This window comes from Mesoplodon mirus (assembly GCF_964341445.2).
Source record: "Mesoplodon mirus genome assembly, chromosome: 15".
In the NCBI taxonomy this organism is placed as follows: domain Eukaryota; kingdom Metazoa; phylum Chordata; class Mammalia; order Artiodactyla; family Ziphiidae; genus Mesoplodon; species Mesoplodon mirus.
Window position 1 is genome coordinate 27,342,414 of NC_138991.1, and position 10,476 is coordinate 27,352,889.

The 10,476-nt window shown below is 55.2% G+C and overlaps 1 protein-coding gene across 1 annotated transcript; it reads left to right on the plus strand.

Moving 5' to 3' along the window:
* Positions 1–4,783: 4,783 nt before the first annotated feature.
* On the plus strand, positions 4,784–7,848 carry SOX12 (SRY-box transcription factor 12). Its single transcript, XM_082600482.1, has one exon. The coding sequence runs from the start codon at positions 5,249–5,251 to the stop codon at positions 6,185–6,187; it is 939 nt and encodes a 312-aa protein (XP_082456608.1). The 5' UTR covers positions 4,784–5,248; the 3' UTR covers positions 6,188–7,848.
* Positions 7,849–10,476: the final 2,628 nt, after the last annotated feature.

Genomic DNA, 10,476 nt, shown 5'->3' on the forward strand with positions numbered 1-10,476 from the left:
TAGTGTGGCTCGCGGGCTCTAGAGCGCAGGCTCAGTAGTTGTGGCGCATGGGCTTAGTTGCTCCATGGCATGTGGGATCTTCCTGGACCAGGGCTCGAACCCATGTCCCCTGCATTGGCAGGCGGATTCTTAACCACTGTGCCACCAGGGAAGCCCCTGAATCATATATTTAATATTAAAATTGATTCTTATCTTTAAAGTGATTTCTTATTTGCTTTTAAACTGTAATGTAATTAATGGAATGGAATTATTATTGCAACAGACCACTGTGTGGGTGTGTTTTTTTCTTTTATTTTTCAAAGAAATATAGTAATCTAATTGAAAAGTATGGATCAAATACTCTTTTCCTTTTTTGTACTGTAATATTTATTTTTACCGACATGATTATGTATACAAAGTTCAATAAAAGAGTATTGTCACCATCTGCATTTCTTTTCTGGCCATTATCATTAGTATTATTCATTGTATTTCATGACTGCTGCTGAAAATAATGTCATTTAAGGGAGCCATCTGTTCTGAGTGTCAAATGAGCTAAGCAGGTCACTGGTGCACTGAAGAAAAGGAACATGGGGTTAGGAGAGCTCTAAGGAGGCAGACAGAGGCAGGGGTGCTGGAAAGGATGAGGGAATGGACTTCACAACACCCTGTGTGGGGAGGCTTGGCTTGTTCCACAAACTGAAATGAGACTTGTGTAACTAGAGAGTGGATCAAGACCGAGAAATCGGGAGAGGAGGTCAGATAGGTGAGCAGGGGTCAGACCAAGCTTGGCCTAGTGGGTCAGGTGAAAGTCTGGTGTTTATCTTGAGAGTAATGGGGAAACCACTGGTGGGTTTCAACAAGGGAAGATGCACAATCAGATTTTTGACTGAAAGACACCATCACTCTGGCTTCAGGGAGGAGAATGGAATGGTAGGAGATATGGTGGGTACAGGGACCAGAAAGGAGGCTGGGCAGGTACCCAGATAAGAGATGATGGTGGCCTGGACCAGTGGGGCAGCAGTGGTCAGCATCTCTCCAAGAACCTTACTATCTATCTACCACAGTCTGGATTGAACAGCTCAGTGATCAGCCCAGCCTTGAACTCCTGTGGCCTGCAAGGTTTAGACTCTGGGGCACCCATTTGAAAGGACTCAGGATAGCCTGTGTGCACTGATAAATACCACATCCCAGTGGCAGACCGGAGTTTTGGGTTTTGCGTTCCAAAATTTCACTTCCTTCTCTGGGCTCCCGGAGGAATTTGAGCACACTTATGATAGAGCACTGACTTTCATTTAATAAATTATTGAGCACCCACTGTGTGCCAGGCACTCTCCTAGGGACAGAGCAGGAAAAAAAAACAGACAAAAATCTCTGCCCTCTTTGAGCTGGCATTCTAGTGGAGGGGAGATGGGCAAAAAACGAGTGAACAAATAAAATAATTCCGGAATGTGGTGAGTGCTATGAAGCAAATAGAAAGGGTGATGAGTTAGAAGAATGCAAGCAAAAATTAAGATGTCTAACAATACCAAACTTTGCACAGAATGTAGACGAAGAGGATCTCTTCTATGTTGCTTGTGGAAAAGTAAATTGGTACAACTTGGAAGTTTCGAATCACCTTATAAAAGTTAGCACTCACATATCCTCAGATGCAGCCACCACACTTCCCATAAAATACCTGGGAGACCTTCCTGCACTTGAGCACCAGGAACACATTTAGGCTTGTTAACAGGAACACTGTTCATAAGAGCAAAAACCTGGCGATAACACAAATGTCCAGGGACAGAACACTAGATAGAAAAATTGTGGTACATTCTGCAGTGGAAAACGAATGAACCCCACACAGGTGCAATAATTTAGATGAATCTTACCACTATAATATTGAGTGAGAAAGTAAATACCAGAGTATTACATACAGCATGATACCCTTTTTTTTTAAAGCTAAAGGCTAGAGAATATATTTTGTTGGGTTTTTTTAATGTTTATTTATTCATTTGGCTGCACTGGGTCTTAGTTGCGGGATCTTTGTTGCTGCATGCGGGATCTAGTTCCCTGACCACGGATCAAACCCAGGCCCCCTGCATTGGGACCGCAGAGTATTAATTACTGGACCAGCAGGGAAGTCCCAATGAAAATATTCTAAAATTGATTGTGGTGATGGTTGAATAGCTCCCTTAATATGTCACTGAATTGTATACTTTAAATGAATGAATACTCTGGTATTTCAATAAAGCTGCTAAGCTTTTTTTAAGTGTAAGGGAAGACTCAGGATAGACATTACATCAGGTGAGGAAAAGCAGGGGATGGGATGGGAGAAAAGTTCATAGGGAAAGGTGGGTTATTATTCATGTTCCAGTTCCTGTGTTGGGTTGCTGATTTCACTGTTTTTTTTGGTTTGTTTTTTTTTTTGCGGTACGCGGGCCTCTCACTGTTGTGGCCTCTCCCGTTGCGGAGCACAGACTCCGGACGCGCAGGCTCAGCGGCCATGGCTCACGGGCCCAGCCGCTCCGCGGCATGTGGGATCTTCCAGGACCGGGGCACGAATCCGTGTCCCCTGTATCAGCAGGCGGACTCTCAAGCACTGCGCCACCAGGGAAGCCTTGATTTCACTGTTTTTTACTAATATTATATATAAATAAATATATACAAACATGAACTGAACCAATCATGGACAATGATAACAATGTCACAGACCAACAATTCTGTGTACCTGAGATGCAGGGGAATGTGGGCGGGCGGCAGCAGAGAGTGGTCAGGGCAGGCGTCTCTGGAGAGTCCATGTGAACTGAGGCTAGAATGAGATGGACCAGCCATGTGGGGATGGGGGTGAAGAGTTTTCCAGGCTGAGGAGACAGCATGTACAAAGGCCCTGAGGTGGGTTCAAGCCTTCTGTGTTTGAGGAATAACCAGGAGGCCAGTACTTCAAACTCTAATAATAGTAATGGCAGCAGCTACAGGGCCACAGAAAGACCTTTGAGAGGCCCTAAGCACTGAAAAGACGGCAGTGCCCATCCTATGTAATTTAAAATAAGACAAATATTAAGTAGGAAAAGTGTAAAAGTGTTAGAAAAAATTTTTAAAGCTTTTATTTTTCCCAAGATAACTACTTTGGTGCCTTTTTTTCTTATTATGTTGGTGTTTCTAGGTTGGTGGTGCCCTGAGTCTCTGATAACTAATATTTGTTGTGCATTTACTAGATGTCAGGGATGTGTCTACAACCATTATCCCATTTAATCTGTAAAATAACCATATGAGGAAAAAACTGCTTTTTCCTATTTTAAGGACACGCAAAAGGAGGCACCCGCATATGAATACAGGAATTCTGACTCCACTGAGCAATGAACCGTACAAGCTACCGTTGTTAAGATTCAAACTCGGGGGTCTCCAGATCTCAGCGTCCAATAAGTAGCCGGAGAAACCATTTGGTGGAGAAACCATTTGGTCGGGAGCGGAGCCTTCTCCTTCCGAGTGCCCTGTGCCTTTAAGAGTCGCCCCCTCCCGCCGGCGAAGATCCAATTTCCCTCCCGGGCACCCAGAGCAATCACCCCGCCCCCAGCGTCTGCGGAGCCGCACGCAGGCCCTCCCTCCCCCACCCCACACCCTCCGGCTGGGCTCTCCGCGCCCGCCCGCCCAGGGGTGGGTGAGGTCTACTGCCTGAGACACGCACCTTCCAATCCGGATACTGCCCACTATGCCCCAGCAGAATGCTACCCTAGAGACCCCCATCCCGACCCCTCCCAGCTCCTGATTCCTTGGAGGGACGCTTCAGCGCCCCCACCCATCGCCCGGGCCCACTGCGCGGTGAAGGTGACCTCCCCCAAGGGGCAGCACACGCCCAGCAATGCCCGAGCGGGCTCACACGTGGTGAGAAGGGAGCGCGCAGCCCCTCCCCGCCACGCGCCTCGAGCGTGCGCCTCGGACCCGCCCCTTGGCCTGGCTCCGCCCCCGTGCCCGCGCACGCTTCTCCAGACCCGGGAGGGGCATCGCGCCCTAGTCTGGCACCAGGCTGGTCTAGGTGTGGCATGGGACCTGGGAATGGGGCACCCACGCATCTTCGAACCTCGCCTGAGACGTGTGAAAAACGGAGAGTTCGTCCTACTCAGGACCCTCGGCTGTTTAGGCGAGGTGCCCCGGCCCCTTCGTGCGCTGAGGGAAGAGAGCTGGGACCGCAAGCCTAGGATTCGAGCCCTAATCTGCAGATATTTGGTGTTTCCTACCTGGAAAGTGGGCGTCATGTGCCCTTCTTTCTCAGGACTCTCGTGGTGCCTCAAAAGAGAAGAAAAATATAAAAGGGATTCGGTTCATTGGGCCCAGAAACATTTGTTGAGCGCCTATATGGCTGGATACTAGGCAGGGGCTACATCAATGATACGATGAGGTTGTTGTCCCCTTAAGGAGCTTTCCTGAGCCTAGGTCTCCTCACCTTCTGTTCTGGGGCGGCTAAAAAAGACGCCCCCGAAAGAGGAGGGAGCGGAGGTCCTACCTGGCGGCAGGTGTCACTGAGTAAGCTAAAATTTCAAAGGCAACGCGAGGCGGGGACAGGCTTTCTGGAGCCAGAAGGGAAGCACGCTCGGCGTCCCCCCCACCCACTCTCCCGCTAGTCCCCAGCCTAAGAAAAGAAACCGACTTCATCCGACACCCCCAATCCCAGCCACAAGACCGCCCAGCCCCGCAGCGCGAGCCCCGCCCCACTTCGGCAGCCAGCGATTGGGAGATGCAAATACCAGGTTCTCTGCCCAGCAACGGGTGACGCGGCGCCCGAGCGCGAGGCGTGGCCCGGCCGCAGCCCAAGCGGGCACCTCGGTGTTTACACGGGGCGGCCCCGCGCGCGCCGCAGCGGCCCGCAGACGGAGAGGGGGAGGGGTGGCGCGCGCGCCGGCGGGGCCGCGCGGGGAGAAAGACACTGGAAGGCGGCGGGGCGGAGAGAGGCGCGCGCGGGCCGCGGCCGAGGAGGAGGCTGCAAGGAGAGCCCGCGGGGGCCCTGCGAGTGCAGTTCCTCAGCCCCCGCAAAACAATGTGTGGCGTGCTGCGGGGCGCAACTTGCCGGAGGCGGCGGGGGCGCGCCGAGCCCGCCTGAGACCGCGCCGCTGACCTTCTCCCCCCGCCGTCCGTTGGGCCCGAGCGCCCAGCTTCTCGCTCCCCAGCTCGCGGGGGCCGGGCCGAGCTGCAGGGCGGGGCCGCCCCTCCGTCGCTGCTGCCTCCTCCCCCACCCCCAGCCGCTGAGGATGCGGACGGCCCCCGGCGGCGTCTAGCGGCCCCGGGCCCAGGCGCGATGGTGCAGCAGCGGGGCGCGAGGGCCAAGCGGGACGGCGGGCCACCGCCCCCGGGGCCCGGGCCGGCCGAGGAGGGGGCGCGTGAGCCCGGCTGGTGCAAGACCCCGAGCGGCCACATTAAGAGACCGATGAACGCGTTCATGGTGTGGTCGCAGCACGAACGGCGGAAGATCATGGACCAGTGGCCCGACATGCACAACGCCGAGATCTCCAAGCGCCTGGGCCGCCGCTGGCAGCTGCTGCAGGACTCGGAGAAGATCCCGTTCGTGCGGGAGGCGGAGCGGCTGCGCCTCAAGCACATGGCGGATTACCCGGACTACAAGTACCGGCCGCGCAAAAAGAGCAAGGGGGCGCCCGCCAAGGCGCGGCCCCGCCCCCCCGGCGGCGGCGGCAGCCGGCTCAAGCCCGGGCCGCAGCTGCCTAGCCGCGGGGGCCGCCGAGCGGCGGGAGGGCCTTTGGGGGGCGGCGCGGCGGCGCCCGAGGACGACGACGAGGACGACGACGAGGAGCTGCTGGAAGTGCGCCTGGTGGAGACCCCCGGGCGGGAGCTGTGGAGGATGGTCCCGGCGGGGCGGGCCGCCCGGGGACAAGCGGAGCGTTCCCAGGGGCCGTCGGGCGAGGGGGCGGCTGTCACCGCCGCCTCCCCGACTCCGTCGGAGGACGAGGAGCCGGAGGAAGAGGAGGAGGAGGCGGCGGCGACGGAGGAAGGCGAAGAGGAGACGGTGGCGTCGGGGGAGGAGCCGCTGGGCTTTCTGTCCAGACTGCCCCCCGGCCCCGCCGGCCTGGACTGCAGCGCCCTGGACCGCGACCCAGACCTGCCGCCCCCCTCGGGCACGTCGCACTTCGAGTTCCCGGACTACTGCACCCCCGAGGTTACCGAGATGATCGCAGGGGACTGGCGCCCGTCTAGCATCGCCGACCTGGTTTTCACCTACTGAGCCCACCGTCAGCGGGGCGCGCACGCCCCCTAAACCAGCTGTTTACATACAGGAATCAGGTATTGGGGCCCCTCGGAGGCCGAGGCTGGCACCCCATCTCCCGCACAGCCTCCCCCCTCCTAGACGTGCCCAACCCCCTTCAAATCCAGACATGCCCTTCCCCCGCAGACACACCCCAAGGCAGCCCAACCCCCACCCTTTCTCCTACATCCAAGCCCCTCCCCATCTTACCCCCTCCCGCACAGCCACCAGCAGCCAGCCCCCCCCTCCGATACACCTCCCGTCCTCTCCAAGAGACCTGTACCCCTCCCCCATTTTGCACACGCCCTTCCTCACGGCCGGAGGACACGCCCCTGCCCTTGCTCCGGACTCCCTCCGCCTTAGCCTGGCCCGCCTCCTGTCTTGTTTGGGGGGGCGCTGCAGCTGGGCGGCCCCGCGCCCTCCTCCCTTGCCCCTCCCTCCCAGGGAGGGGGAGGGGCCCTCTCCTTTTCCCCGGGAACACTGGGATCCGCCCCCTTCTCGCGCATGCTTAATGCTTCTTGGGAGGAGGGAGCTGGTCCCAGTCGATCCTCACGCCCCTGTCAGATCCAGGAAGAAGGGGGGCGGATATAGAGCGATCCTGAGAAATCTTTTGATCCAGGAGCCACGGCTTCCGTTCAACCCGACGGGGCGTCACTGCCTTAAATGGGAGGAGCACTCGGAAGGGGGAGAAAGAGACTAGCCGGCCCGGAAGGGTTGGTGTGGAGCTTGGAACTCCCAAGTGGCATAGCCCCCCTTCCCTTACGGGGTCGCCCAACCCACGTGCACCCACCCCTCACCGACTGCATGACTGCCTCTACAGCTTGTCTGGGTTCCAAGAAGCCTACCTTTCTTTCCCCCACCTGGGAATTGGGGGCAGGGTCTTTCTCTGGAAATCCTTCAGGAGAGAAAAAGAAAACTCAGAACCAAGACACGTAACAGTTTGTTTGGGGACAGGGTCCTTATGCTCCACCCCCACCCCACCCCCGAAGTGCCCTTATCACCTCAGGGCACACTCCCAGCCTGGGCTCCTTCCTAAGCCCACCGCCCTTTCCTGTCACCCAGGTCCCTCTGCCTACAGTATTCAGTGGGAGAAACTGAGACACGTTGGTACTAGGGGGTTGAGACTGAGGCGTAATAGCAGATGAAGTGGCAAGAAGAGCCCCACTTTTCAGCAGCTGGCTTCAGAGAGACCATCGACTGGGCCAGTGAGACTGAAGGGAGGGTCAGAGTAGTCTTGGGCCGTTTGCGCCTAGAGCTGCTGCATCCAGTTCGGGGTGCCCTCGGAAACCCTGCCCCTGATGCTGTTACCCCTCTTACTCCAGCTCCCCGCTCAAGCTCCGCCCCTCCGGCCTCCCCACGCCCCATTTGCCCTCACTACCTGTATCTCACCGGCGTGTGTTCACCCTCCTGGGTGTGCACACACTCTCATTCACACACACAAATCTCAGGAACAAACGGTCCCAGAGTCCTCCGGGACCCCTGCCCAGGGTCTCTGCAGGTCTCTGCCCCACGCGTTCCCGTCGCTGACAAAGCCACCAGCTGCCTCCTTTAAGCTTGGTGCTCCGGCTCTGGGCCTTTTTGCGCGCGCTCTCTTTTTCTCTTTCTCTCTTTCTTTTTCTTTCTTTCTTTTTTTTTTTTTTTTTAAGAAAAACAACAACAAAAAAGACAATGAAAATCCCAGAAAACGTCATGTGAGTGAAGAGATGTCACTGTCTGTGGTCTTGGAGAACTAGTCTCATAGCTGAGGGGAGGGGGCACTGGCACCCACAGCAGGACTTCTGCCAGGACTGAATAAAGTGTATTTGCCCCATCTCGCCCTGTGCTTCTACATGTCTTTGCCTTTCCTCAAGCCTCCCCAAACAGTTTGGCAGGTTCAAGTCCATGTGACTTAGCACCATGCAGGAAGAGCTGGGGGTTCCAGGGCAAGGAGGCACCTGGCCCCTCTAGGCCTCTCTGCTCCCTCTATCTCAGGACTCCTGGTCTTCATTAAGGATGGCAGACTCATCCCTGCAAAGGCCAGGCAGGTGACATGAATGAGAGAGTCTGGGTGGACACTGGCTTCATGACCCACTTCAAGGGGAGCAACTGCTCACTTCCTGCCGGTTGTGACCCTGTGGGAATGCAGCCCACTGTGGCCAGGGGGCTAGATTTTTCAAGAGAAGATGGAAATCTGGATGTTTCTGTGAACATCTCAATTTCAAAATGAAAGCTGAGTGAAATTTTTTTAAATCCTTGTGGACCAAATGAAACGTGTGCAGGCACACCTAGTCCAAGGGGGCCAGTTTGACCCTGCCCTTAAGATTAAGAATCAGGGTTGACCCACAATGCCTGGGCTCAAAGCCTGGCACCACCACTGAGCACCTGTGTGACCTTGAGCATGTTAACTTCACCCTGACTCCTCTTTACATATGTGTAACGCAGGGATGATGATAATACCTGCTTCACAGGGTAAAATGAAGTTTGAGGTGAGAAGCATTTAACATGGTGCTCCATAAATTGTATTATTCCATTGTCCAGAGGAGGAAACTTAGGGTCAAGGTGCAGAAGCAACTTGTAAAGGGGCTTCAAGCAGCCGAGGTCAGTGACAGGGCCCCAAATATTGGTTTCTGTTTCCTGGTGAAGTGTTACTGCAGGGTGCTTGCCTCTCCCTCCCTGTTTGAATCTGCAGATGGTGTTAGGCTGGCAGCTCAGGGTGTGGAGTAGTGGGGTTCGTCCCCATGCCTAGCACATAACTGGCCCCCAGTGTAGATGTTTTGAATGACTGAAGAACAGCAGCAGAAGCCACAGTGATTCTTGTCCATGAGATTCTTACCAGTGTGTTTTGGGAACTGAGACCAAGGCTTTTCAAAACTTTTGTACCCCTACACCTGTCCGCCTAATTCTTCCTCTACCAGATCCAATGAATTCCTAAGGTTGGACAAAGCCTGTTTCCCCAGTAAGAACCAAGGCCAAGTGTGCAAGTCTCATTCAGAGAGGGTATTTGGGGACCGGGATACCCATAGATGCTTTAAAAGAGGACTAAAGCAGGTTTGGGAGGGCTGGGCACCTATAGAAAGGGGGCTTGGGGCCTCAGGAATTACAGTGAGCGCTTCCTCTTGGCCTCTTGATTGGAAGCAAGATTGACCACAAATCAAAACAAAACCTTTAAGAAAGAAAAAGTGGAAGAGAGCCACTTCATCCGGGGCAGCCTGCATCTGGTGTCCGAATGAGCACAGGTGTAAAAGCCTGCCACTTCCGTTCAGGGTGGGACAGACACAGGGAGTACCTGCCCCCACCCCCAGGTCCTCACCCCAGGGCCCCTCCAGGGTGGCTGAGGCTTTGCCCGGCCAGCAGCACAGTTTGGCTTCCTGAACCCAATTCTGTCTCCTCCCTCTTTTCACAGGTGCTTATCCCTAATAAATATCTTGCACCCCAAACTCAGTCTCAGTGTCTGCTTCTGGACAACCGAGTCTGCAGCTGATGGTGGAAGGGGCTGGACAAAGGGAAGGGGATCACTGGCCCAGCAATTGCAGCTGGGCACCTCTGATGCCCACTCCCTCAGGAGGAGTCTCGGTTCCACCAACACCGTCAGCCCCAACCTCGGGGCTGCACGCTTTCCACCCTTTCCAGTCGGCCTCAATTAGAATCTCCGGCCTCAGCCCACAAGACACTCAGGGCCCTCTGCTGATGTCATTCTCATTCGCAGTCCCTCCCCTGGCCTAAGCTGGAGAGAGAGGCTAAAAGTCTGTGTTTGCCCTTCATGATGCCCTGGGAGGGGGAGGGCAGGGGGCATGTAAAATGCCAGGCCTGAGACGGTGCTAGAGTACTGCAGGCCTTGGGCAAGCGCCTCCCTTCGTAGGCCTTAGTTTCCCCCGGGTGATGTGGGGGAGGAGGAAATACGAATAGAAGAGAGACCATTTATTGTTATTTTGGTTCCTTCCATTTCTGAAGGAAATGGATTCTGACCTGTGAAAGGTGGGGGCGAGACCTGCTTATGTGGACTTTGGGGACGCCTAGTGGCTGAGAGGAGTAGGAAGCATTGCGGGTGCGCGGTGGAGAGGTTGCGGGGTGTGTCCCACTCTAATCCCCCTCCATTCGTGCTCTCTGATTCGTCTCTGGGTCAGGTTCCTGGCCGGGGCTATTGGAGCTATCTTGGTTCCAGGGCTTTAAAAACGCCTATACGCTGATGTATTGGCCATCTATTCCTATGTAACGAAATGCCACAAAATTAACCGCTTAAAACAACATGCAATTATTATTTCATAACCTCTGTGGGCCCGGAGTCCAGG

Excerpts from the sequence above, each read along its gene's own strand:
- SOX12 (XM_082600482.1), top strand. The coding sequence starts at position 5,249 with ATGGTGCAGCAGCGGGGCGCGAGGGCCAAGCGGGACGGCGGGCCACCG.